At 42.1% G+C, this 27,419-nt stretch overlaps 1 protein-coding gene across 6 annotated transcripts; it reads right to left on the bottom strand.

Annotated features, from left to right (window-relative positions):
• Window positions 1-1,822: 1,822 nt before the first annotated feature.
• On the bottom strand, window positions 1,823-26,791 carry REEP2 (receptor accessory protein 2). 6 transcript variants are annotated; one of them, XR_014153800.1, is made up of 8 exons: window positions 25,799-26,791; window positions 25,109-25,181; window positions 20,016-20,092; window positions 13,782-13,895; window positions 13,165-13,312; window positions 12,039-12,199; window positions 9,811-9,960; window positions 1,823-2,185 (listed from the first exon to the last, which is right to left on the bottom strand). XR_014153800.1 is itself a non-coding variant. In XM_081851194.1 (8 exons), exons 1-8 carry the CDS (start codon window positions 25,828-25,830, stop codon window positions 9,886-9,888), a joined length of 801 nt encoding a protein of 266 aa, XP_081707320.1. In that variant the 5' UTR covers window positions 25,831-25,954; the 3' UTR covers window positions 7,890-9,885. The 6 variants fall into 6 exon arrangements, 2 of the variants coding, with proteins under 2 accessions (XP_081707320.1, XP_081707319.1); XR_014153802.1 differs by having other exon boundaries at window positions 9,773-9,960; window positions 25,799-26,790; XR_014153801.1 differs by lacking the exon at window positions 1,823-2,185 and adding an exon at window positions 7,890-8,942.
• Between the last annotated feature and the right edge of the window lie 628 nt (window positions 26,792-27,419).

The following is a 27,419-nucleotide window of genomic DNA, read 5'->3' as shown; positions in this document are numbered from 1 at the left end:
ACTGGAAAGAGAAGCTGCTGAATTACAACTTATCACCAAACTTAAAACCATGGAGAAACCTGGTCTGAACAAAGACCTTGGATTCTTATCTCATTATACATGACAAAGCCATTTTTCACCTTTTCACCCCTTGCTTTTTCCTGTAAGACCTATTGCAGTCGTTAAGAGTCGTCAACAGGCTCATCACAGCTATCTGCCAATTACCCATTCCCACCACCCTTCTGAGTAATACCCCTCCCCACCTTCTCACTATATAGAAGGGTCTGGAAACTTCTGTTTCAGTGTATCTGAAGAAGTGTGCATGCACACGAAAGCTCATACCAAGAACTGACTTAGTTGGTCTTTAAGGTGCTACTGGAAGGAATTTGTTTTGTTTTGACTATGGCAGACCAACACGGCTACCTATCTGTAACTAAGTTTCTATTGTTACTGAATTTTAAATTATTTCTTCTTATGGACAGCCCTCAGAATTTTGTTATAGGGTGACCTATAAACACTTAATAAATTGGTGGAATGGCTGAATTCAGGATCACTATGGGATTTGTTTTTTAAACCAAAATTCCACTTTAGGCATTCTGGGAAAATGTTTGGGAACTGTTGTGAGTAGAACCTCTTCAGAGTCATATTCGGGTATCTCCAGTGAAGAATTGTGGCTGGTTTATGTTCTGAACATTTGAAGTTTTGTTCCATTAGTACATTCCACCTAGACTTTAACAATATTGAAGTTCATGTGGTACCATGTTAACAACTTGCCTGACCTAGTGAGTTTTCACTAGCATTTTTATTGATAGACCTTATGAGCATTTTTGCATGCTAAGGCAATGGCTTAGAAGTGACGTACAATAGAATAACAATCAAGTTCAATAGTCAAAGTATTTGAACAGCTAGAACATCTTGTCAGGATACTTCTTGACTGTTTTCGTTCCAGACACTAGCCTAGCGTGGAAAAGCACTTTGACTGGGCCCCAACTGAGGGTTGCTATACAAGAGAAAATGATGGCAGTCATACACTAGGGTGCTGCAGATCTTTTGCCTGTAGCAGCTGCAGAAACAGCAACATTCAGATGCCAGACTGAGAGGTGATGCTGAAGACTTGTAAATAGGGGGTGTATATTTGTAAAAAGCAATATGAAACATATGAAACACCTTTTGGAATACACTATGTGCACTATATGTGTGCAAGTGCATGTCCATAAGAAAGTTAAAGTACTTTGGCCACACCCACCACTGGCATGGAGCTTTTTAAAGCTTGGTCAATCCTCAATGTGGCCCTCAGCCAAAGAAAGGTTAGCCAACACTGGACTATGGGAAGAACAAACTTGGGACATATTGCCTCTTGCCTTTCTGTTGAATTAACAGACATATAAAAATAGGTCAATGGCAATGCTCACAAGTTATAAAATTCATACTATATGTAAAGCTTTGGATTTTTTTTATTAGTACATGATTTATAGAATTTGAAAAGTGTCATGAAAAGAGAGCTCTTGCTTGGAATCTTTATGAAAGCCCCATGAACAATTTTGTTCATAGAAAATAGAAAATAGTGGCAGGGAAAGATGGTCTCCTCACATATCCCTATTTTCAGTGTAAAAGAGCAAAAACATTCATAAATCAATGTTGATTACTCATTTTGAACAACTTGTCTTTGGCATATTTCCAGTGTGGAAGTAGCTTCCTGAAAGAAAGAGCCCAAATTCTGAAATCACAACACAACACAATACAATAATTGGTGGAAGGAAGCAAATTACGAACAGCCCTTCCAAGAACGGGGAACGATTCGTGTTTACTGTACTTAAAAAATTAAAGAGACAAGAGGCCAATATATATTTGTCTACATTCCATATTATTTCTGATTCCAGTTTGTCATTGCAAATAAAACAGTAGCAGCTTTGATACTGGACTTTGCTACAAACACTTGTTCAAATATCTGTAATTCTCAAAGGTCTAACATCAAAGTTCATTCTTTCAGGCCAGAGAATTTCCAGGAAAGGTCGATTTCACAGTCTCAGGTGGCTGCTGTAAACTTTTTCTCCTCTGGAATCCTACTGCATTTGGTCCCACTGGTCCCAATACTTGGGTCCCAGGCTGCAACCTCTCTGCAGCTACGATACTCTTTTGAGGAAGGAGGAAATTCAACCACCATTGTCCTGAAGTGACAAATATTCTAATGAAGAGAATTCAAGGCCTGCTTGGGATGAAAAAACAGGAAGAGACACAGAATATAGTCATGATCTACCTAGTGAGAAATGGTGCAGAAGCTGTGCTGGAGGCCAATTGATTGATTGAAGTACATTCCGTGGCCTTCAAACAAACCTTTAATGCAACTGGTGTTGCTCTCCTCAACCTTTCATGTGATATGATTTCAGTTAGTACATAAAGTGTAAAAACACTCAAATAACCATGCAATCTGTTCCCAAATATATGTTAGATACCTCTTCTTACTAGATCACAACTTTATAAAGGGCTCAAGTAGGAATAACAACAATTTGTTCTGGTAGAGTAAAATTATACAAGGTCATCTAGCAGGAGCCTTTGCCAGTCACCAAGAGCCTGAAAAAACCAGATAAAATACTACTTAGGGTTCACAAAGTAATACTGATGAATGCATGTACACAGAGGCTCTGGGATACTTACACTGATACGTAACAAGACACCCAGACTCCCAGAGTCTGATACAGGTGCCTGAAGTGTAAGCACAGATTCCAGAGCATTTGCACAATGGCTACAATATGGTATGGCTCAACCAGGTAACAAGATTGCCACTTAAAAGAGAACAGGGATAAGAGGGTGGAACAGAGCAGGGCTAAGTTTTTTTCTGTAATACAGCATCTTCATATCCAGCGATAAAAGAGAACTGTGTGTTCTCTCCATAGGAGATCAATGATTTTTCTGCAAGGCAGCAGGAAATAGGGTTTTTGGGGGGGGGGTGCTGAGGTACATAGCTTCCTTCTTAAGAGGTGCCCCTGACTGTGAACATCCTCTATTCATGAGGTGGTGGTGGGGAGATGCATGTTTCTGAATAAATTCCAGTGAGACAGAACATGGACTCCTAGGGAAGCAAGAGATCATGGGGCAATCTTTCCAGGGCTAGTAAAATAATTTGTGCTGGATAGAGCGGTACTGTGAAGAGCTCACTACAAGATGAAAGATGCAGGCGACAATCCAAGTCTGAAAACAGCAGCTTCCAGTAAGGTGGGTACAAAGAATGGTGCAGCATCCAGGATGAATTGTTTCCTGAACATCTATCTGATCTCAACAGGCAGTCTTAGCATAGTCAGTATACATAAGTAATACCTTGGTAGACAGAATATGGTGGAGGAGCTTTTCATTTCCCATTAAACTGCAAAACATGATAAGGTTGAGGGTGAGCAGCTGGGCTCATCTCTCTCAATAAGAGAAGGAAATGCCTTCACTCAGACTGCCCACCGATATGTTTCTATTAGTTCATGTAGCTGACTCATCCTTGGAATCTCAACAGATCCTGAGAATAACTGGCTATTATCCCATCTCCTTGGAAATCCCCTTTCCTTTTCTCAGTTTAGTCACATAAATCCTGTGGGAGGACCTCCTCTAGTCATTTGCTTAACAGCACCCTGTCCTGTCCTGCCTTGTTCATAAGTCAAGACACTCTTCATCCTTCCACCAGTGTACAGATAGCTGCTGTGTACGGATTATTCTTTCTCTGGAGCAATGCAAGCAGTCCCCCCCCCCCTTTTAATGCTACTAACACTGGCAGCTTGACAACAGCACAAAACAACATGTGGGGAGGAAGGCAGCCCTGCTGAGAAGGGAAAAGTTGTTTATTCAATTTAGAGTCTAACTCCTCACAGAGGCAGCTTCCTACAGTCCCCTACAAGCCCAAGCAGGAGTAAAGCTGACTAGACCCGATCTTCTGCTTTAGCCCATTTCACTCCTAAGGGGACATTTATTTTTTATAAGAACAAAATATTTTTTTCTCTCAGCACAAGCTATTTTGCTGCCTGAGGTGGAACAACAGATACCCTCCAACCCAAACAAAGTGTGCAGTACCCAAGGCTGACCAAGTTATTTTTTCACCAGAGACACAAAATCCTACAATCACCTCTACTTGGCAGTCAAAATACAATAATAAATTAGAAGTAAAAATCAGTTGCAAATTCAGGACACCCAAAATCTGCTTTCTGATGAAGTATCCCCACTTAGCCTAATGGGTCATTTCCTTATAATATGTCATTTCCTTATAATGAATGTTGTTTCTACAGAGGTCACATTAAAATGGGCATATTTAGTGTTTCTTCTGCTAAGAGGTTGCTTCAAGTTCCACTAGACCGCTTGAAATGCTACAAAGTCTGCAAAACTAGTTTGACCAGAGATCAGAAGAAGAGGGTATGTCATATAGGCAATGGTCACTTCAAAATGTTGCCTTCTGTTCTCTGAAAAGCTATTGCTTACCCTCAGCCAGTATACTCATTGAAGACTTGACACAGTGGCCGAAGAGGTACTGTAGCTGCCAATGACAGCTGTAACAGAACTATGATGGCAAGGATCTGACTGACTGGGCAGCAGGATTAAGACCTTTAAATAAGTTTGCTTTACCCAATCTTGTTGTCCACTTCTTACTGACTGACTGCTGTTCCTCTAGCAGGCAGAAGAGAATACACTGGTATAGCGTCCTATCCTTGTCACGTCTACTGCTGCCTGTTCAACAAACAAGGGTAATGGCTGGCATTCAACATAATGAGTCTCCGTTTCTTGGCTCTGCTCCAGACCTGTCATGCAAATTCAAATCAGTCACTGTAAATGTCTGCAAAAGAATGACAGCAGCACTGTCCCCTTTACACAGCAGAAATCAGAGAATGCAAGTACTAAGGCTAGCTCAGATTAAAAGAATCCTGATAAAAGGAGGCAAACACAGACTGCTGCTGCTGAAGAACTGGATCTACCTAACAACAGTGGCAGAGGAGTGACTTGTCAGTAAGCAAGCTGCTAGCAATGGAAAGGCTCTGTGAAACTTCAAGGCTTGTATTTCCTTACATTTGAGAGAGAAGGGTTCAACCAATAGGAGTTGGCACTTCAACAGATGTTGGTTGAAGAGAAGGCCATTAGATAACACCAGCTGTTGTCCTGGTGCAAGGATAATATCCCAAAGAGGTTCTAAATACCATGTCCAACATGACAACACAAGAAAAGGAAAACAAAAGCCCCCCCCCCAAGTTCCTGGAGAAACAAGAAATATTTCAGCGCTACACAATGTTGAAAGACACTCTTGCCTGGAATGGGGAAGAGCCCAGATTTCATGATAAAAGTCTTTTCCAGCTATATTCTGCCTCTGAAGAGCAGCATTATTAGAGCTTTCTGCTAGCTACATGGGTTCTCTTGCTGTTACTCTTCTAATCTTACAAACCAAAACACAACAGCAAAGCCAGACTGTGGGAAGGATGCAGAAATAGGAGCACATTCTTACCACACCCTAAATCCAAGGTTTTCTGTACTACAAATGAAGTTTATTTATTTATTTCCTAAAATTTATACAATGCTTGATTGTAGAAAAAACCGCAAAACTGACTAAGTGGCAATTCAATTTTGCACCTGACCAAAAACAAGTTCTGAATTCTTCCATCGTGGACTTCCTAGCACATAAGAGGTAAAGAGAGGCTAAAGAAAAGAATTCAGATTACCATGTTATTTATATGGTGATCTGTCCTATGATAGTCTCAATATCAGACTCTTTCATCACAGAGCCATTAATGGCACAACCCTACAATGTTTACATAGAGATAAGTCTTATGATGTTTAGTGGTCCCAAGCAAGTGTACATAGGATCATGGCCTTATTGTGATAAAGTCTCTTAAGAATAATAGCAGCCAATAGAGAGGAAAATCTCCATTCAAGGAGCTCTATCATCCCCTCCCCCCATGAATTGTTAAACAGGCTACCCAAGGGCCAGCTACACATGATGTTAATCATATGGTTTAACATCCTGCATATCTCCTGCTCCAAAGATTGTAAATAGCAACCACTGGTCAGGATCAGGTTTAACCCTTTCCTTCCACACTGCAGTTCCGATACCTGCCCTCACGGGGGGGGGGGGGGGAGACAGCTATTTGGCATATGAGGGGAGTTCTCACTGCTGCCAATAGAAGCTTTCCTCCCATGCCAAACAGCAGCTGAGTGGGGGATATTTTTGTTGGGACTGTAGCATAGGAGTTGAAAAAGGTGCAGGAAAGGGCAACTAAAATGATCAAGGGGCTAGAAAAACTGCCATATGAGAAAATATTACAGCATTTGGAGCTTTTGTTTCAAAAAAAGGGAGAAAAAGTGGGGAGATATTACGGAGGTGTATAAAATAATACATGGTAGAGAAAAAGGGAGTAGGGAAAAAGCAGTCATGTGAAGTATCTTGAGTCACTCTGTTTCCTCCCATATTTGACAGAACAGTAAATAAATGGATCAAGATCTTAGAAACTATCCTATGAAGAACAACCGAGAAGGGTAACATGTGGAATATTATGTCCCATGACAGGTGTGTGCAGCATAGGCCACCAGACCAAATGCAGCCCACCAACCATATACGAGGGCCTGCCAGCTATCTAACCTCTGACTCAATTTTTGCAGCCTGAAGTTTGCATCAAAAATAAGTTTATTGGGCCTCTGGCAGGTTTCCATATATATTTGATCATCAAGCTGAATATGAAGCCCAGCTGCAGGATAATGATGTTCTTAAACATAAAACTGATAGGAAATTTAAAATAATTAAGGGACACAAATATGAAAAGACCACATGGTGTTACACAAAAGCAAACCAACAAAAACCAGACGCCTAACAATTTAGATATTTTGTTGCCTGCTGAAAACGTTTATTTTATGACAATTGCTTTCAGAGGATTAATCTGATTCAGTGTAGGTCAATTGTTCTGTATTTTAGATTGTTTGAATACTTACACATTGCACACCATCCTGATATTTTCTTATGAGCCAGTGGGTTAGAAATACTTTTATAAGTATAATAAAAGTAAAACACCCAATTGGACTACAATTAAAACTGACCCAACAGGATGTGGTGAGAAGATGGGGACTGAGAAGCAGACCAGGCTAATATGAAAAGGTAGAAACTGCCTCAGGACTTAAGCATCTCTGGGAATGGGCTCAAGTTATTCAGCATCATCCCATCCTTATACTTCACTGGAAGCACTGATGAAAAATTGTGCACACTTCTAGGAGAAGTGCTAACCCTGATCCCAGTTTATCAACTTCTATGCAAAAGTACTGCCTCATACAAAGGATGCTGGGAAGAGTTTGATGTATGTGCTGTAAAAAACACAAGGCAGTATCTACAAGCAACAACCACAGTGTGCTGCTGAAACACAAGTTGATAAAAGCAAGCAAGTTGATATAAGTAGTGCTGCTTTCTCTGTGAAACAGAAAGGTTTTCCCCTTCATATACTACAGCAATACAAATGTCTCACTTACAGCCAGCCCAGCATTCAAATGCACTTTCCCCAGTCATACATATTCCAAGCATAAGGAAGTGCAGCCATTGCACATGTAAACCCATACTTGATTCAAACAAAACTACTGAAGATTAATTGCATGGTACTAGGAGAGAGGGATCTGCTGGGGAAAAAGTGCAGTATGTTTCTACATTCTCACACTCAGCAAACCAAAGTACCTTCCAAATAGTAAAAACCTAATCTGAGATTTAGGGTCTGCATCCTTGACAAATTACAAAATGTAATTTGTAATTATAGCTTGCCAATTTTTTGGCATTAAACAGCCGCTGCCAAAAAGAATGGCAAAAATGTTGTGATTCATTTTCTTTGTACTTGCAGAGGCTGAACTATCAGCTGTCCAGAAGAGAAGTACAGCACACGAGTGCAGGTTTGTAACTGATTTGGAAGATGATAAATCTTAATGATAAGCCTTCTCTGCTCTGAAACTATACAAATTAAAAAGTGTGCCTAAAGGTGCAATCCTAAAGTACACTGATTAGGAAGCAGCTTCACAGAACTCAATGGAGGTTAGCTTCTTAAAAAACTTATTTAGGAAGCAGTACATGTCAGCCTGTAGTGAAAAATCAGGATTTAAACTGCATAGTGAAGCAGCTGCGTGGCCATGTTGCATACCCAACATCAGCCCGATTTGCCAATAACCTATATAGATAAGGGTAACTGAAATTTGTTTCCAGCACTGTTAGATCTCATATATTTGCTCCACTGTTTAAAAGACTAGTGGCTTTGGCACATATTCAGAAGTTGGATAATTTATTAAAGGGCTAGGTTAGAGAACAGCAGGGTTTATCTATATACTATGTGTCTCAGTATCCCTGCACTATAGTCCTAGATCAGGACAGTCATCTGTATATGTTAAACTCTCTGGAACAGAAATGTTTATCATTATTTATCTATCCATTTGACTGGAGCATGATACAAAACTGAATTCGGTTTTTCACAGAATGCTAGATGGTTAGAGCGTGGTGCTAATAATGCCAAGGTTGCAAGTTTGATCTCTGTACGGGACGGCTGCATATTCCTGCACTGCAAGGTGTTGGGCTAGATGATCCTCAGGGTCCCTTCCAATGCTACAATTCTAGGATAGTCTCAAACACTAAATAATATTGCCTCCAAAATGTAATCAGAGTTAAGAGGGAATGATGGAAGTCAGTGGTGGCGGAAATGAGTAGTTCCTGAGAGCCAAGTAACGTTATCCCTTATCCACCCATGGAATCATTTAGGAATGTCCCATCACTTACTTACCTCATTACAAAATGCCAGAAAAGCTCCAAAAAGGGTTGCTACTTTTTGCCTACTTATCAGGCTACACTGCTTGAGCTCCAACGTTATATTGCCAGTGCAAATAAAGCATAATTAAAAACACAGCAGAAACTTAAGGTACCATCCATATTTCCTCCAGCTTCTTCCATACACATGCCTTTTCCAAACAATTCTTACAGAAAACAGACTGACCTGTAAAATATAAAGGCAATTCTGAAGCAGGGGGCCAAAGTGTTTGGCTCTTAGACAGTGGCTATTTAGGATTTCAACTCTTTGGAGAGACTGATTTGTGCCGAGGCATCCTCACACCCCCTGCTCCAACCGTGGTCCTCTTAGCTTCGTCACCTTCCTCCCAGCCTTATTCTACTTGAAAAAAACCATGCAAATAGTTCTACCATCGCAACATCTACCATGAGCAGAGTTAAAACTCTTCCAACCAAGCAAAAGAGGCTGCTTAGAAATAGGCACCAGATAGTGGTAAAGAAACCAGCCGCTTGCATTCTCACCTTCCACCCCTCTCCCAAACATCTGCAGACTCCCTGCAAAAAATACCACTTTACCCAATCCCACAGGCAAGCAGTTGCCCATGTAGCAAAGCACGAAGCAAACCTACACTTTTGTCTCTTGCTTCTGCCCAAATGAGTTTAGATAACACTTTCCCTCAGTACCAGTCACTTTGCTCCAGGCACTTCCTAACAATTCCCCACAGCAGCTACAGCATGACAACCAGTGAAATGCTGAAATATTATTGGGAAGCTCCCCACCTCCAATTAGAATTTCAGTGGCACCCGTCTTGATTTTTTTTTCTTCCAGCCTCTCTGTCAAAAATGGCTCTAACCCTAATTGAAGTGTTGTTCCAGCAAAGAGTTTTCCTATTAGGGTTACGCACAGAGAGAGAATCCCAAAACAACAGGCTATGTACAGACAGATTAGCATTCTCTCCATCACAGAGATGAAGTATAAATAATTCCTGAGGATGGCCATCCTCTAATCTGTGTGCCAAATTTCAGTCACCCTCTTGCCTTGGAATGAGCTCTACAAAGCAGTAGCTGTTATGTACATGATCTCAGCTCCCTTTCCTTGGAGAGTGCTCAAAGTGTCTGAAGAGCCCTAGGACAGACAGGCTGGGATGTCCTTAGGCTGACTCGCCAGCAGCACTGGAACCTGTAACTTTCTTCTTGGGACGGGCTTTGACAGTCTTTTGTGGGGGCTGGAAAAGCAAGAGAGGAGAGAAATAACATGAAACTAGTTGCAGGACAAGGAGTTTAAAAAAAGAAAGAGCTTTGATGACATTTTTGCTGAGACCTCAGATCATTCACTGAGCTCCTGCTTCCAGAACAAAAGGAACTGATTGCTATCCAATTTTAAGCCCTCTTACTTCTGTAATTCTATTAATGAATCAATTCAATTAGTAACCTCAGAATAAGATGACAAAACAGAAGATGACAAAAAAATAAAACAAACCTATAAAGCAGTCAGCAGAGGGCACTCAAATAAAATAGGTTATTCTCCTACACAGCCATTTCCTGGCTCTTTACCAGCTCCTTCAAAACTATTTCCAGAAACAGAACCTGAACAATCAAAATGAATAACCAGTATCATTTCAGCTACTCTTGAAGGCATGTCCAGATGTGTAGGAAACCTTTGGTTCAGATAAAACCCAAAACTTCACGAAGGAAGCCAGCCATAGCCAATTCCTGTCACCCAATGATATATCATCAGATGTAATCTAGCTGGGGACCAGGACAGCTAAAGCACTCTACACTAAATGACCTGATGTGCTGCATGCGGCCACCACCAAAGTTCAGCCAATGTCAAATATGTGAAACTTTTTAGCTCTTTAAGAAGGGGTGCTTCCAGAAAAAGGTTTATTGTGAAACTGGTGCTGTCCATGCACACAAGTATTTTTGCACAGTCCACAGGAGACTGTCGTCATCAAAATGCCAGCCTATGCTTTTTGACATTTAATCCAAATTCCCTCTTAATGTGAAATATATATGGAAGCTCATTAGTGCATTTTTGGTTGGGCCTTCCCCCTAAAAATATTTAATTTTGATTTTTACAAACAAAATGAAAATTTATATCCCCATATAGTTGTGCATATACCCAGAGCAGAAAAGGTTACCGAAGGACAAGGGAGCAATTATTGAAGGGAGAGGCCAGAAAACCACAGCATGGAAACATTTCTTCAAGGTGTGGTGTGGACCTGATACAGTGGAATTCCTACGAAAAATCTATGATTAAAAACTGGATGTGTGGACATGTGCATAAACTGCGCACACAGAAAATCTTATTTGAGCCACTTGTTTGCAACATAAAACCATACTAAATAATATATTTTGGCACTGGAAAAATCAAGAAGTGGAGCCCAAACAAAAACAGCTGATGGAATGTCTGCAGGCTGTGCCCCTAATGTCAGCAGCAGATCATGCAAAAACTCATAAAACTGGATGCATCCTGAGTGCCAAATAAGATGTGGCAGTAGCACATTCATGTTTATTCATTCATGTGCCTATGCATTCACAAATGAAGCAGGGGAGTCCAACTTTAACATCAAAAGGGAGTACATAAGAGAAGGAAGTTGAATCTCCCCTCCTCTGCCTTTCCTTCCCATGTTCCAACACCCCAAGCCTTTCTCAAAGCTCAGCCAACTTCCAGTACTGCAAGAGGGGAGTGGGGACAATAGAGCATGGGAAGGTAAGCAAATGAATGAAGAAGTATTCAGCTGGTCATACACATTCTCATTTAAAAATGAGACACTATCCACTCTCTGCTTGGCATAGCAAAGGTGCAAATGAACAAACAAGTTGCTACTGCCATCACATCTACTTTCAGCCCTTAGTAATGCCTTAAATTCTTACTATAGCAGCATTTAAATTATTGACAGAATAGGAATGTGAAACAACAGGAGGAATTCAACATCACACTCTTCTGATTGTTCTGTTACTGCAAACATTTCAGCCTGCCAAACAGAATGATCCCTCTTTCCTTCCCGTGAACAGTTCTGGGTGTTCTCCTGATCCCCTCCGAGCCAATTTTGGGGGATGCAGGGGAGAAAGCCCTTTTGTACAAGCTGAAGTTCCTGTGCAGGCTTCTGTTGATGGGACCCATTAGTTGAATCCTGTCCAATACTTCAAAATGCAGAGAAAGATATCTGGCAGGCAAGCAAAGCACACTTGCAAGGGAGGGGCAGCTATTAAAAGGGATTATGTGCCAGGCTGAAGCACACAAGTTGTACATGAGGCACGATCCAGCTGCAAGCTTTCCAAACAATTACATCCAGCTCACCTCAGTCTTTGTCACTTTTTTAGGAGCTTTAAGGCTCTGGGTCCGTTTGGGAACTTTGTCTCCTGTATCGTCATCTGATGGGTCTGTTCTGGCATCAGACTGGGCCCCATTATGTCTTTGAGACAGAGTCATCTCTTCCGATGAGGAATAACAGGATGCACCTGAGGAGAAAACCAAAAACAGAGGTGCCCCTTATTTTTTAATATGGAGGAAGAGCAGAAAATGAAAATGCCATCTCTGATGCCAAGGTTCTTGAAGGAAAGGAGAAAATAAATAATACTAATACTAAGGCGACTAATAATTTATTACACACACACACACACACACACACACACACACACACTTGTGCCCCACCCATCTGACTGGGTTGACCCAGCCACTGTGGGCATCTTCCAGCAGAATATAACAGAACACAGTGAAACATCAGACATTAAAAACTTCCCAAAAAGGGGAGCCTTCAGATGTCTATGGAAAGTTGTGGAGAATCAAACTGTCAAGGTGACAAAAGACTCAGCGTCTTTAAATGACTCTTTGAATCACTTTATTGGGCTTCACCGCCCCCCCCCCTTTTAACAAAAGTAACAGTAGTTTGGTTCCTCCCCCAATCCAGACCAGAGTGGATTGGTGGTGTGCAGTGTAAAGTGAAGAAGGGGTGCCCAGGTGCAGAGGAGATCAAACCCTTCCTTTGCACACATCCTCTCCCCTCCCCCACTCTATCTTCTAGCTAGGATCACTGGTTGAATGAAAATTACAGAGAGGTATAGCAGATAAAGATAAAAGAAGTTGTTTTGTGTATGTGAACACAGAAACCTCCTTTTATGCTTCCATGCCTTGCTTTATATATTACTGGAAAATACCCACATTTAAAAATACGGGCCTGCTGCTGTCATGAGTAGCGTGGCCCAAACTATAATATCTTGCTGCTGGGAAAATGTGAATTCTTTCTTTAAGCAGCATGTCCATTGCAATTGTGAGTACTGCATGAAATATAGGTGTGCATGCACTCCAAGTTCAAAACATAAACACAGCTAACTACCACTGAAGTTAGACGCTTCAATATTTGCCCCAAGCCCACAACTCTTAGACATCTGCCCTCATTAAATAATATGAATGGATTGCTGTTAACCTGAATCATCAACAGTTTCAAGATGACCAGTAGCAGAAGTACGCATGCGTGGCTCAGGGCTCCGTAAATGCACAGTGTCATCATCCCGAATCAAAGTCAAGTCCTGCATGCTGAAACTCCGTAGTTTTTCAGATAAAACTCCTTGGCCCTTTAAGATATAATTTCTAGTTGTAACTATTCACATGAGTTGAACCATTCAGAACACATCAGAGGACATGCTAGAACAGCTTCCAATGGAAAAGAACACTCGACAGCAGTTAGATGAGAGGGACACAGCTTGGGTCAGGCAATAATAATAATAATAATAATAATAATAATAATAATTTTTATTTATACCCCCCCTTCCCAGCCAAAACCGGGCTCAGAGCAGCTAACATCAAATATATAACACATTAACATAAAATCAGGCAATCATTTAAAACACATCCTAAAATCAGATCAGGATCAGAATAAAATCCAATCAGATGGCAAGCTGCAGATGAGTTTGTCTCATGTCTAACTTGAAAGAACAACTTAGCAGACAGCATGGAGGTGGGGAAGTGGGATAGAGTTATGACACCAAAAGTCCAACAGAAGGGAACAGGGTTGATATGGCACATAGGTATATAAGGAGTTACCTTTGCAGCTGCAGTAACTGCTGCATTGGCTGCCAAATTTAATCCTCGCTTGCCAACTCGCATCATAGTTTCATAACTCTTGTCACGGGCCTGGCTGATATACTCATCGATTTCCTAGGATTTAATTGGTGGGGAAGGCCACATTAAAAAATTATTTGCATAGCTATAGCCCTCAAGAATGATACATACTCACACAAAAGCTTTTAAGAGGAAGTTTTTTGGGGAAGGGCTGAAGCTCAGTAGTAGAGCATCTGCTTTGAATACTGAATTGCTTAGGGTTTAATTCTCAGTACCTCCAGGAAGGGCTGGGAATGTTGCCTGTCTGAAACCCTAGCGAGGGCTGCTAGTCAGTGTACACAATACTTGGCTAGATGGACTTATAGTCCAACTAGGTATAACGCAAGAAGGTCCAAGTCCGTAGGGTTTGAACAACAAAACAGAACAGAAGTTCTCAAAGTCATCACAATGTTTTACTTTTGTTAATTATAAAACCTTTCAAACTTTCTCTAATGACTAAGTAAATCTTTCCAGAGGTTATAAACTATCCATTGACAGCTTGCATGGTGGAATGAGAAAAAGAATCACCTATGGATCATCAATGCCTATACACACAACAGAACAAATGCAGCTGCACTAATTAGCAATACACTAGATTACAGAGTACAAAAATAGTTCAGCAGGACAAGGTAACAGAAAAACCAAGACCTCTCATTTTGAGAATAATGTACTTAGAAGTACCCATCACATCTTAACACAGGCAACCCAAGTAAGAGGGGAAGAAAAACATGCTTAAACAATTATTCACATGGAAGTAAGACTAAGATCAAGCAGTAACTTGTCTTTATGGAACAGAAGAGAGGAATTTCACAAACTAGTTCTGGCAGCAATGAAGCATAATTCTAAAGGTCAGTTTTAAAGTATCATGACATAACAGTAAATGTTGGCTTCAATGTCAACATCAATGTCAACATGTTGACTTCCAGTAAATGTTAAATAGGACATTTCTGGATTTTTTTTCTGGAAAGCTTTTTGGAAAATTTCCTATGCAATTTTGGGTAATTAGCAATAGAAAACTTTGTTTGCACTGGAAATTTTCTAGGACATACAGAAAATTTATCTAATTTACCATGTTTATTTTATATACATTTAGTAAACAAAGCTAAAAACTTGGAAACTTCTAAGTCTGTCTAATACTATTCACTGATATTAATCACCTTATGAAATGGAAATTTTTCCTCCACTGTCATTCCAAAAAACACACAGGAAAAAATTCTTACACCACTGGTTCAATGAGCTACACACATCAGAGGCTGGGCTAAACTCATCTGGATTATGAGTCTGGTGAAAATTTTTGTCACTGATTGATTTGCATTTTAGTCTATTGAAATGGAGAGAATGTAGCCCTGATAGACTCTAAATGCATGGACTAGTTATTGTTAAAGGTGGCTGCTATCAAATCACTCTATCTACAGAAACAATTGAATTGTATGGACTTTGGAACTCACTGTTCACCTGTAGGCATAAACATAGCTAGCAGGTCAATAAGCAAAAATAGTTGCACTTGTCATGTCTACTATGATCCTAAAATAGCCAAATTTTATGAAAGATTAACCAATTAACTATAAGAGAAATTTCAGGACCATTATTCTTAGTTTTAACAACAGTGGGGGGATCTCTTCCAAGACTGGGTGGAATCAAGACCCTCATCAGTTTGTTAGAAGTATTGAGAGTGTGACCTCTCCTATTTATCAGAATACAGATACTGTATTGGCATGAATATAAGCCGCACCCGCAAATAAGCCGCACCTTTAAAAGGGGGGGGGGGAGAGACAATACCTGGGCCGCTTCCTAGGGGGAGCCGCACCGCTTTGCTGGCAGCCTGAGGTCACGAAAATAAGCCGCACTTTAACTTTTCACTGTTGGAATTTGGGGGGAAAGTGTGGCTTATGTTCAGGCCAATGCAGTATACCATGACCTTTTGGCTCATACTCCTTTTTTTTTAGAGCACAAGAGCATACTAATATCAAGTGAGAACTTGAATGATTAGCCACTCAAGAGAAGAGACACAGGTTCTTCACAGCAAAAAAAAAAAACAACCCTGTGTCCTGCTATTGTGAAATCTGATCCCCAGGAGAAAAATGGGAAGCATGTACCCTTGGTTCTTAAATGAGAAATGAACATCAAGGCTCATGTAATTGTTGTATTGTGTTTCATTGTGCCAAATTCAGCGTTGTGCCAATTTCAGTTTCTCAACATTAGCAGCATCAAGGAGAAAACAAATTACACATATACCAAAACTTTGCCACAGAAAGAAAGCTACTTCCTAGGGTCAATTTTCTTAAATCTCTTCTACTAGAAGACCTCCCACACTTCAGACACACATGACAAAAATATCCACTTGTGGTATTCCACACTCAGCAATTGAATCCTTTCTTGATTTTGCATTCTGTATCACAACTATGATGACCTAGCAAGCCAAGTGGCAAAAGTCATTGTTGACTCCAGCAGGTGGATGATCAAGGGGAAAGAGAAACAAAGGTTGCAGTTTTTTGGAACTTTTTAGTTTCGAGAAAAGGCAAGAAAGAGGTGACACAATAGAAATTTAAAGTTATGCATGCCATAGAGAAAGTGGCTAGAGAAAAGTCCCCCCCCCCCCTCTTTCATAACACTAGAACTCATATCCAGTGAAGCTGAATGTTGGAAGATTCAGGACAGATAAAAGAAAGTACTAATTCACACAGTGCCTAGTGAAACCATGTAACTCGCTCCCACTGCAGGCAGTGATGGCCACCAAGTTGAGTGGCGTTTAAATTTATGGAGGATAAAGTTAATGTCTACCAGCCATGATGGCTATGCTATGCCTCCACAGTGAGGAGACAGTAACGCTTCTAACATCAAGTTGCTGGAAACTCCAAGAGGCGAGTGTTCTTTTCTTCAACCCCTGCTTCAGTTTCCCACAGACATCTTGTTGGTCACTATGGGAACAGGATGCTAGACTAGATGGCCCATCGGCCTGATCCAGCAGGCTCTTCTAATGTCCTTATGGGTGCAAACTAGTGTTATTTAGTGGGAAATTCACCATATCCACATTTTCCAATGTCTGATACTGACTGTCCTAGTCAGTCGTATGCTTGGAACAGATTTAACATTTAGTTAAACATATAAAACTTTGAAATCCTGCTATGCTCATGCTCTGGATCTCTTTAGAAATATAGAAGTCTAAATTTCAAGAAGGAATGTGAAGCAGCATGAAAAAGCAGCACCAGTCTGAGAAGTCAGTCAGTGCTAGAGGAAGCTTAACTAAATGTATGCATAAAGACATTGTGATTGAATACAATGCTTTGTGCCCCCTCCCCAAAAACGTAGAGGTGTACAGTGCTTTTCAAGAAATACAGGCTGGGAGAATGTTTGTGTTAGTATACCTTTGCCTTACATGGATCCATGGGATCCCTATCAAATACAGGGAGAATTGGCTTAATCATTTCACAATTATCAGACCTGTTTATTTTGTGAACAACAGTCATCATTTAAACATACATGTGCTATCATAACTGACACAAGGCAGATATACTAATATTGTTATAAAAAGTATGGTAAGAAGCAGTCCTCAGACAGAGCCAGCCAGCCTTTGGCCTGTTAATTCCTAGGGACTGCCTAGCTCTCTTTTGCAACACTGAGGGATTAGCAGAGAAAGGATTAAATATAGTTCATGTGATTTAAAGCTGTATATGGAACTTGTTTCCTTGTGCAGTACATTCTTCTTTTTTAGCATTATGACCATGTATCCATAATTTTTCAGAATCTCGAGACACTTCTGCCTGAAATCCTAACTCCTTCTTGCACCAACATCATGAAGCCAACTATAAAATCCAGAAATCCAGGAAAACATTACATATTAGAAAGCACAGCAGAATGGATCATATAGCAAGTGCTCTGAGTTTCCCAAAGTGTTGCCCAGCACTAACATATAGTGGTTGAAAGGAAGAACATTCAATATTCCAGTGAATGCTACTCCCAGAAGGCTTAAATATTACTCAAAAAAATTCTGTCCTAAGGTAAAAATGCATAAGGCACTTACAAGTGGATGGAGACTGTCACCCCTTATCTGCAGGCTCAAACTAAATGAATGACAATGTCTATACTTTGCCCTGTGCTAGAACTACATGAGATTAAGGAGAGTAATTATGCATCTACCACTAATCACAGTGTAGACTACAAAGAGTAAAGGTCCCAAAAATTAATAAAGGATCATTTAATACAGCAGCAAATGCTGAAAACATTGGCCAGAATCCAAACTGCCTCATGCATGAATGGACTGCAGTTCTGCACACACAGAAAAAAAATTGTAGTTTCTCTTCTGGTTATAGCCCCCTGCCCTGCAACAAATGTTGTTCCAAAGAGTCCCTCAAACTCTCCATGCATGGCCCTTTGGCTCACAGTTAGGAGCCATGAACTCTATTCTAAAGCTACGTTATTCAGGTTAGACCTAACAAATTCTCATCAGGTTACAAACTAGGAATTCACTATTGCTCTGTAAAAGCAGCAGTTGCCACACATCTATTATAAGCAGGCATAAGCATGATTAATATCAAGCACAGACAGAGCTAATACCAGTATCTTTTCTGCAATCTATCATGATCTCATGTCACTAAACTTCCAGGATTTATATGTAGGGCAATCTGAAGGAAGTACCTTCTCCTTATTGGAGAGCGTTGGGTGAACAAACTTCCTGTAGAGCACGCTGGAGCCCTTGGTGTAAGGAGAGAGCAGCCAGATCACAAATGCGATTTTCAGCTCGAAATAAAAGGGAAACCTGAGAGAAATGGAAAAGCTAGAATCAAGCTCAGGTTAGAGATGAACAAAGACTGACAGTCCAGAGAGCAGCAAATATGAGATAAGCAGAAGGAAGAAGAGAGAAGCTACAGATGGAACAGAATCAACATGACAAGGCCAGCTTTTGAACAGGCCACACATACCCTTTACGGGATGTATCTTCTTGAAGTCTCTTTTTAAGTTTTCGCCATAGCCTTGATAAGTCCATATCCAAAGTTATCCTCAACCCTGCAAACAGAGTTATGTCCCAGCAGTTGCACTACTCAAGTATTTGTGAAGAGAGTCATTGGGAAGAGAGTAACATTGGGATGTTCCATCAGGACTGGCCCTCTGCCTGGGAATGACTGGTGTTTTCAACCCAGGAATTACCCCCTTCATTTTAGACTTCTGGACAAAGTGGCAGCTAGGAGTTTTGAACACAGATACTGCAGGATTAGGACATCATCTCTGTCCTCAGTTCTAGTCAGGACAAGTAAGTCAGCACAATACAGCTCAATGTTTGCCTAACAGGGATTTACATTGTTGAGAACAAATCTTTGGAAATTTGTTAGCAAAGCACAAGACATGCAATAGTGTCAGAACCTAACATTTAATCAGAACTAGAATCACAATATTCAAAGATTACTCTACAACTATCCCTACAGTTTCCATTAGGTTTCAGCTTCTCTCCCTCACACTCCACAAATCAGATTCGTAAAACTAGAATCCCATTCTTCATTCATTTTTTGCTCTCTAGAACAGAGGTTGGCAACCTTAATTGGAGGATGGGCCGGAGCATGTGTGCACGCACGCTCTTCCAGGTCAGAGGAGTGCCTGTACACACACGCTATTTCCGGTGCTCTCCCAACCCGGAAGTGCACCGGAAATAGTGTGTGTGCATGCACACAGGCACTTCTCTATCCCACACGAGTGCGCACACGCTATTTCCGGTGCACATCCAGGTCGGAGGAGCACCCATGCGCATGCGCCATCAACCCAGAAGTTGGTCCTTGCGCCGCACCACGCTGGTAAGGCGGAGGGCGCCAGGGGTCGCCATGGGCTGGTTAGACAAGCCTTGTGGGCTGCTACCAGTCCATGGGCCTTAGGTTGCTGACCCCTGCTCTAGAAGACCCTATATCTTTTTTTTCTAGGTTGGGAGGACAAGCAGAACAACTACACATTTTTGCCAACAACACAACTTTCAGTCATTGCGTATATGGTTTACTACAGAACATTCAAATAATAAACCTGAACAACACTATGTTTGTTTTTCTCAAGAACAGGATAACTACAGGGAAGCTGAATATCTTACCAAATTGCCTCACAGCAACCAATTCTAGATGGATAACTGAAAAAGAATTGAAGTATCCAGTAGTTCCCCCCCCCTCCCCGCTTACTTCCCAAGTGTGGCAGGGTACTTACCAAGAGAGAATGATGTCTGTGAGTGTCTCTGCTGTGGTGAAGAAAGCAAACACAATCCAATACATCATCCATTTGACCTGCAAGACAGCCAGCACCATTACATATCATTTGAAAGCTGCAACCTACTTAAAACAAATTCCTAACTGATGCCAAATCTTGTCATTTTGAAGCAGTTCATTATAATTATACCCATGTCCAAATGTCAGCAATTCTGGGTTTCAAACAGTTGGTCTCTCTCTTCAACAGTGTCTAGTAGCAGAGACATCACGGTAAGTTCCAAAAACAGAAATTCTGCTTTAAGGTTTGCCCGCCAATAATTTTCAGACACCTATAGCTTTTCACCACACTTAAGTCTTATCATTACTTGGCCATGTGTACAGCCTTCTCATTAATTCGAATGACCTGGAATTTTTGCACTTTCGTGAACAATTTGTGCAGATCTAAGATATACATAGTTCAACGGTCCTGTTCACAGTATAATGCACATTTCTCCTCTAACATCTGCACTGACGCCATCAAGGAACCTGGGCAGTTGTAACAGATTCTGAACAAACCATCCCTCTTTACCAGATTGCGCTAACCTCACAAAGGAATTAAAACCTTGCACATCCTATTTACAACTGGTGCTTGAGAATAGAGACCTTGTTTGCACATCATGGTGATGACTTATCATGCAGAATTGTATTACTCCTACTTCACTCTTCTTGACTCATGCAAGCAACAAACAAACAAACAAACAAACAAACAAACAAACAACAACTCCTAGCTTTCCATTGTGTCTGAACCATACATTGTGCTTTAACTCCAACGAGCCACAGTTTGTAACTAAGGTTTGTTCATGGCTTACTGATCATGGTTTAATAGAATAGAACAAACCATGATTAAACACTCATCTAAATATAATGGTTTGTATAATGTGCCAGGAGGAGCAAAACAGCCCTGCTTGGCATGTTCATGGTAAATTATTAACTATAGTTTACCACAATGTGTGACCTGGCCAGTCTTTCATGTCTGATTTTCCTATCCCTTGTTCTCCTGCTTTGGTTGTGCTGTGCACATGTCTGATCTTCACTAGGAAGTCTTAACCATTTCCAGGATGAGAGACAACACAGGAAACTGAGAGATACATTTTATGAGTAAATAATGTTGCTACCCACAAATCAACAATTCTCAGCAAAAAAAAGTTGGGGGTGACCAGAACAACCTAATTATAAGATGGACTACCAATATCAAAGCAGATTACAAGGATAATAGTATAAACAATGCAATGTATCCCCACACCAAAAAGGAGGAGTTGACCTTTAGAACAGCATGTCAATTTTGCTACAGTAAAGTTTAATACTATTACGAATATTTTGGCAGCCAAGGTTATGCCCTCATCTGTCTGAACAATTTAACGAGCCTGTTCCACACTAGAAAGAGAAGCTGGCTCCCCCTGCTGTTCCTTAACTACAAGGCATTATGTAAGAAAATATTGCCACTGAAATTGGTGTTGGCTTTCAACATATGGCTAGAAGAAGCTCCTGAAAAGCAGCTTGTTCTTAAACAGTAACTTTGAACTTGCAATTCCTTCTAAATACCTGGGTGACTCACACTTCTATACTATGATGAAATCTGAAAGTGTCCATTTTTAGCCACTTCACTCTGTATTATGGTTATGAACAATATTTCTTTTTAGATTTCATACCGTCTACCCTTTATTAATTAGGGTTGCCCATGCCATATTCCCCAAAGTGAAAATCCAGATGGAGTTGTTGAGCCTTTTATAGGAACATTTTAAAAAATAAAAACAGCCCAAATTTACCATACATCCAGGTTTTCCCCAACATTTTGCCAATTTAGCAAAAATATGCCTGGATGCCATTTTTCTGAGCAATTCCCAGATGTGTCCAGGAAAGCCCAGACATTTGGTATCCCTATTACTAATCTTTTGAAAAATATTTTTTGATGCTCTTGTTTTACTCTTACTAAAGCTTGAGGATATCCAAAACAGCCTTTTCCCACTGACACTAACATGTATTTTCAGCTAGTACCAACTAATGCCAGAGACACCGAATCCAAGTATAGCTGCTATTTTAAAGTACTTTCCTTCAAATTGTGTTCCTCAGCATTCCTCATATTATCAGGGGTTCCTCAACAAAATGATCAGTAATGGCAGACAAAGTAAAAAAAACAGCTTGCTTGCTGTTAACAAATTTGCCTTTCAGTGCACAGCTACACAGAAGTGATGGGGTATTTTAGGGTACATACAGCTCATGCAGGACAATGGTCAAGATTATTTGCTCTCCGTGTAGCCCCTCAATAACTGACCATGCAACCTTGAACAGGGGTGAGCAAGGGAGACTGGGATTTAGTAGCAGTTGGGGAAGGGCTGCCAACTTATAATAATAGTTACAACAAAAATTATTTATTTGGGACCAAGGCTGTTCGAATCCCTGAACTTGTATTTGCAGGTCATCACTGTGCATGAATCATGGAACGCAGCAGAGAGCCAAATTTTCTCCCTAATGGGTCTGGGAAACTTAAGGCAATGAAACAACATGGGCAACAACTGGAATGACAATAGCGGGAGACTCATGACAAATGTGATCACACAGGCTAGAGCTCACTTTCATCACCCTGGTGGTGATGGCAGCAAATAAGTCAGACTTTTCTGCCACCATTGAATCTACTCAGTTGTCCAATGAAACTCTTCTAGTGATCAATGTTTGGCCTTAAAGGCGGGGGAGGACCACTCAACTATTTCACTGTGATCCGTTCACTGAACACTTCACAGAAAAAACCTACTCACATCCATTCCAAATTGGGTATCATAGTTAGGGCAGAGCCAGATGTACCTTTCACACCTCCAGTTATTTTGGATACATCTGCAATCCATGGATGTGGGAAGAAATCTTGGAGGAGTGAGGCCTACCACATGTATGTTCAACTTTTGCCCTCCCTAACTAATAAAAGCCCCACTGGGGTTTCTGGGCCCCAGAGCCCAGGCTGGCCTTGCTGCCGTGTCCCGGGCCCTCTTGCTGAATGACTCTTTGGCCGGCGCTTGCTCGGCACACTCCCTGGAGGCAGGCAGGCAAGGGGCTGTAAGAAGTAGAGAAAGGTTACAAAGCCTATATGCTATGCTCACTATGGGATTCTGTAATATCTGCTACATTAAAACAATCAATAGTGAGATCTCTGCTGAAGAATCTCACCATGGATCTCTGAAACAGAAGGCTTATGTTAAACCTCCCTTTTTTGCCAAAGTGGTGGAGCAAATATACCGGTAAGTTGCTGGATCCGACAGTCTCCATTCTAGTCTAGTACCCCATTTCTAACAATGTTCTGCCAGGTGCTACTGGAAGGCCCACAAACAGCACATGAAGGCAATAGTCCTTCTATGTCATTTGATTCCAAGCAACTGATATTCAGACACATGAATGTTCCATTTAGTTATCATGGCTAGCAGCCAAGGGCACTCACTTGCCCCCCACATTGCGGAGGTGCATCATGTGAGGCATCATGTTACATGGCATGTGACGTGTCCCGCCCACTGTGATGCTGTCGCTTGTGTGCCAGGTGGGGAATGGGGAACGTGGTTGGCCTCCTCCTCCCTGCACAACATTGGTCAGGGAGGAGGAGGCAGAGTGGGGCCACCAGGCTCCCCGCTCAGCCTCATCCCCACATGACATCAGCAGGGTTTCACGACATAGGTAGGGTGGAGGTGGCAGAGCAGGCCACTGGATTTGGGGGGAGCCCAGCCCCCATCTTGAAAAACTGGGGGGCTGAAGACCGCTCGGCCCCCACCACAGTGCATTTGCTAATAGCCACCAATTTATTTTCCTTCAGGAATTTGTCTAATGCTTTAAAAAGCCATCTAACTCAAATATTCTGCAAAACTAGAACACAAACCAAAGAGGGGTTTTCTTTCTTAAACTGCTTCAGAAGCATTCCTAGTATGCATTTTCAAATGCAATCAATATGTTAATTTCCCCACAACTGAACTTTAGTAACAAAGTCATAGAAGTTAAAAAAGAAATTTTCTTCATTTCATAATTGAATCACAGAGCAACAAAATGTGGTAAATAAGTAAATGAAGCAGCATTGCCCCTTGGACTAAATTCACTCCCTCTTGAATTATTTTCAACTATATATATCTTGCCCATTTAACAACTATACATACGTACATCATTTTGCTTGAACTGCACTGTATCCTGAATTCATTATGGTAGGATTTTCACAAGTAATGGGTAAGGATGGTCTTTGGTCCCACATTTTAAAAGGAAGGGCCTATGTTTTAAAAACAAATAATCCATTCTGGATTTAAAATGCCTCTTTGCTGCTTTCAGTTTTACAACAGTTTTACAACAACTTTCCGAAGAAGCACATCCCATACTAAGAAGAATTCTTAGTATTACTCTTGAAAATGCCACAGTATAGCAATGTCAGGAAAACTGCAGCAAATAGAAAGTGGCAATAAGAAACACTTGCATTTTCACAAATGACACTAAAATCACACTTTTCACACTTTGTGCAAACACGCAAGTGATAGAAGCATAGTTTGTAATGTGCAAAAATGTGCAACCATCTGGTTTAAATTGACTAAAAGCCATGCAGAAAGTAGATTTTGCCATTTATGAAGCACATGCTACAGACTAGGCAAGTGGGCTGCACTAGCTGTAACCTTTACTGCAGAATAAAGCAAAGAGGTAATGCAAATTAGTTGGAGCTGTGGTGAAGTGACATCACGGATATGTAGGTGCTAAAAAAAGTATTTAAGTCAATTGTGAAGACACCTCAGGAATTTTCACATTTGAAGTTTCTGTCACTTGGTGCTTAAATGGGTCTATAATGTAATTTTAAAACCGAAACTGAGCACAATGGGTATTTCAGCTCTATTCCACCATTATTTACTCAAATAAGGAAGAAAATGCTCAGATGAACTATTCAGTGTTGTGTAACAGGGTGACATGGCCTGTAGCATCGTTTTGCAGTACAATTCCAATTTCCTGCTTGAACAAGCTATGTCGCTAGTATCTTCACACCACCGGGAGACAAGCTACAGTAAGGGTTGATGTGAACAGTAAGCGTATGGTTAATTGCCTCACACTTACATATTCCTTCACATTTTTCGTCTTCACAGCTTTGTAAGAGGAGTATGCTGGGTACAAGGTGCCGAAAACCAGCCTGGAACAAGAGGTTGTTGTTATTATTATTTAAACAGAAAAGAGAAAGGAAGAAGAAAAACCTCATGAGATTATTCATTCAGCTTAGAGTCGGCTCCAGGCCGGAGAAGCCCCGGTCCCTGCTAGCCCGCCCATCCACCCTCTTCCCCCCTTCCGCGGCCAGCGCAGAGAAGGCCTAGCGCAGCCGCTGCGAGGCTGGCAGAGCGTCAGAGGCGCTGGGCGCCCTACCTGCAGCCCTCAGGTGGTGGCGCCCAGAGGCCGTTAAACGGACAGCAGCTTAATAAGCGGCGGGGGGGGGGAGCCCCGCGGTGTCCAGGCGACGCCCCTGGGCTCGCTCTTGTCACCTGTCAGGGTCAGGGCTAAGCTGGGCGGGGTGGCAGCAGGGGCCGGGGGGGGGGGCGTCCACCTCAGGAGCCCCCGAGAGCCAGAGGAGTGGAGGAGCCGAGAAAAGGGCTGGGCGCAGCGGGCACCACCGGGCGGGGTGGGATTCCGGAGAGCCGCCCGTCCAGACGACCCCCGTCCCCATCTTCTTCCCGTTGCCTAGCAACGGGCGAGGAGGGCCTCCCCGTCGTCGTCGTCCCCCTCCTCCTGCCGCCGCCGCCGCCGCCGCGCGCTTACACCACCAGCCGGGAGATGATCCAGGACACCATGGCGAGGCCGAGGCTCCTCCGGGGGCCGGCGGGGACTGGCGAGCTGGCTTTCGGCAGCGGCACCAGCGAGGAAAGGAGAGAGCGCTGTTAAAGGGCAGGTTCCTGCAGCAAGCGCGGCCCCGCCCCGGCTCCTTAAAGGGGAGGAGCCAGCGGCGCCTGTCGGAGGGAAAAAGAGCAGCGGGCGCATGGCGGTGGGCTCGTCGTCAGTGCGGCGGTTGCTGCTGCTGCTGCTGCTGGGCCTTCGCGTCATCTCTCCGTGGCAGAGCAGCAGGTCCGGCGCCTCCGCCAGGCCCCGCATCAAGCGACACGATCCCCGCCCTAGAAGGCAGAGCCAGCCCCGCAACAGCGCTCGTCTCTGGACCAGCGCTTTAGAGGGCTTGCAGCGCAGTCCTTGCCACGCCTCCTCAGAAGTAAGTCCTGTGGAGTTCAGTGCGGCTTACTCTCGGGGAAACGGGGTTCAGGTGGCAGCCCGCCTGCTTGGTTTGCAACGCCGCAACTGGAATAGGCAGCCTCAGGCCCCGGCCAGCCAGTTGCGTATTTCAAATATTCGTGTGCAAGAAGAGCCTCCAGGTTTATTATAATAAACCGTTGAAGAGCAAGGCCGGGAAATAACCGAAAGGCTCCCCCCGCCATAGAAGTAGACAATGGATATTGGTGTGGGCGGGGGGCTCTCTTGCAGGTGCTGTTTGATTTGACGGAGTTATCCATCGCGAATCCCTAAAATCCTTGGGGTTTTGTTCAGGACCGGGCTGAGGATGCGGAGGAAACACCGGTCTGGGCCTCTGCCAACAGCTCTGATCGGTGTCTCAGGTAGCAGCTACCCCATGCTTATCAGGTGGCCCTCTCCCCAAAGGCCCTGGAAAGGGGCACTCAATGTGTTTTTGCACCCCTGCTTCCTTCCAGAAAGCAAGCAAAACTCCATCTTTCTCACCCAATCCCCTCAGCGTTTCCATTAGAATTGAGATTGAATACCTCTTGTAGTTTGTTAGATCATGTAATTAAATCAAATTATCTTAAACTGGCTTGTTCTTCCGTTTCCAGTATTTAAGACACATCCCACTGTTCTAGGGAGTCTTTTTTAAACCCCCTGAATAAACAAAGCACTACAACGAATAAGATACCAGTTTAAAAGATAACCCTGTTGTCTTTTGTTTTACAATTTTCTGACATCCAAGAAAGTTAAAATGTACATGCGTTCTCAGTGGCCTTGCCATTCTTCTCAAAATGTTTTTAGCATATATATTTAATGGATAATTGGTGAAAGCGTAAAAAAGGAAAAGGCTCACTGGAGTCTGCGCTTTTCAAATGTTCTACCACAACCTCAGATGTAAGGTTGTGTCAGATATATCTTGGTCAGTCAATCACTCTGTTTTGCCATGTACTAAAAAATGATACTGAAACCTTTACTACTTTTAACTGGCTCCCAGAAGGAAAGGAAGAGCTGGAAAGTGCCTATCAAAAGGCCAAAAAGGGAAAGGGAGTTCACTGAAACCTTCAAAGCATTTCAATAGCCAGTTGGCTGGCTAAAGCATTTCACTGCACAAGAATGAGGATGTGAAAGGAGAACTGAAAGCCACAGTATTTTGATG

The sequence above is a fragment of the Podarcis erhardii genome (genome assembly GCF_964252035.2).
Source record: "Podarcis erhardii genome assembly, chromosome: 2".
NCBI lineage: Eukaryota > Metazoa > Chordata > Lepidosauria > Squamata > Lacertidae > Podarcis > Podarcis erhardii.
The sequence above is the reverse complement of the archived record's forward strand: the minus strand, read 5'-3'. Positions and strand labels throughout refer to the sequence as shown.

Excerpts from the sequence above, each read along its gene's own strand:
- REEP2 (XM_081851193.1), bottom strand. The coding sequence starts at position 26,128 with ATGCGGGGCCTGGCGGAGGCGCCGGACCTGCTGCTCTGCCACGGAGAG. Across the intron at positions 25,182-25,798 it reads ATCATCTCCCGGCTGGTGGT|GCTGGTTTTCGGCACCTTGT; the intron begins GTAAGCGCGCGG and ends CTCTTGTTCCAG. Across the intron at positions 12,200-13,164 it reads TGAAACTGTTGATGATTCAG|GTGCATCCTGTTATTCCTCA; the intron begins GTTAACAGCAAT and ends TTTTCTCCTCAG.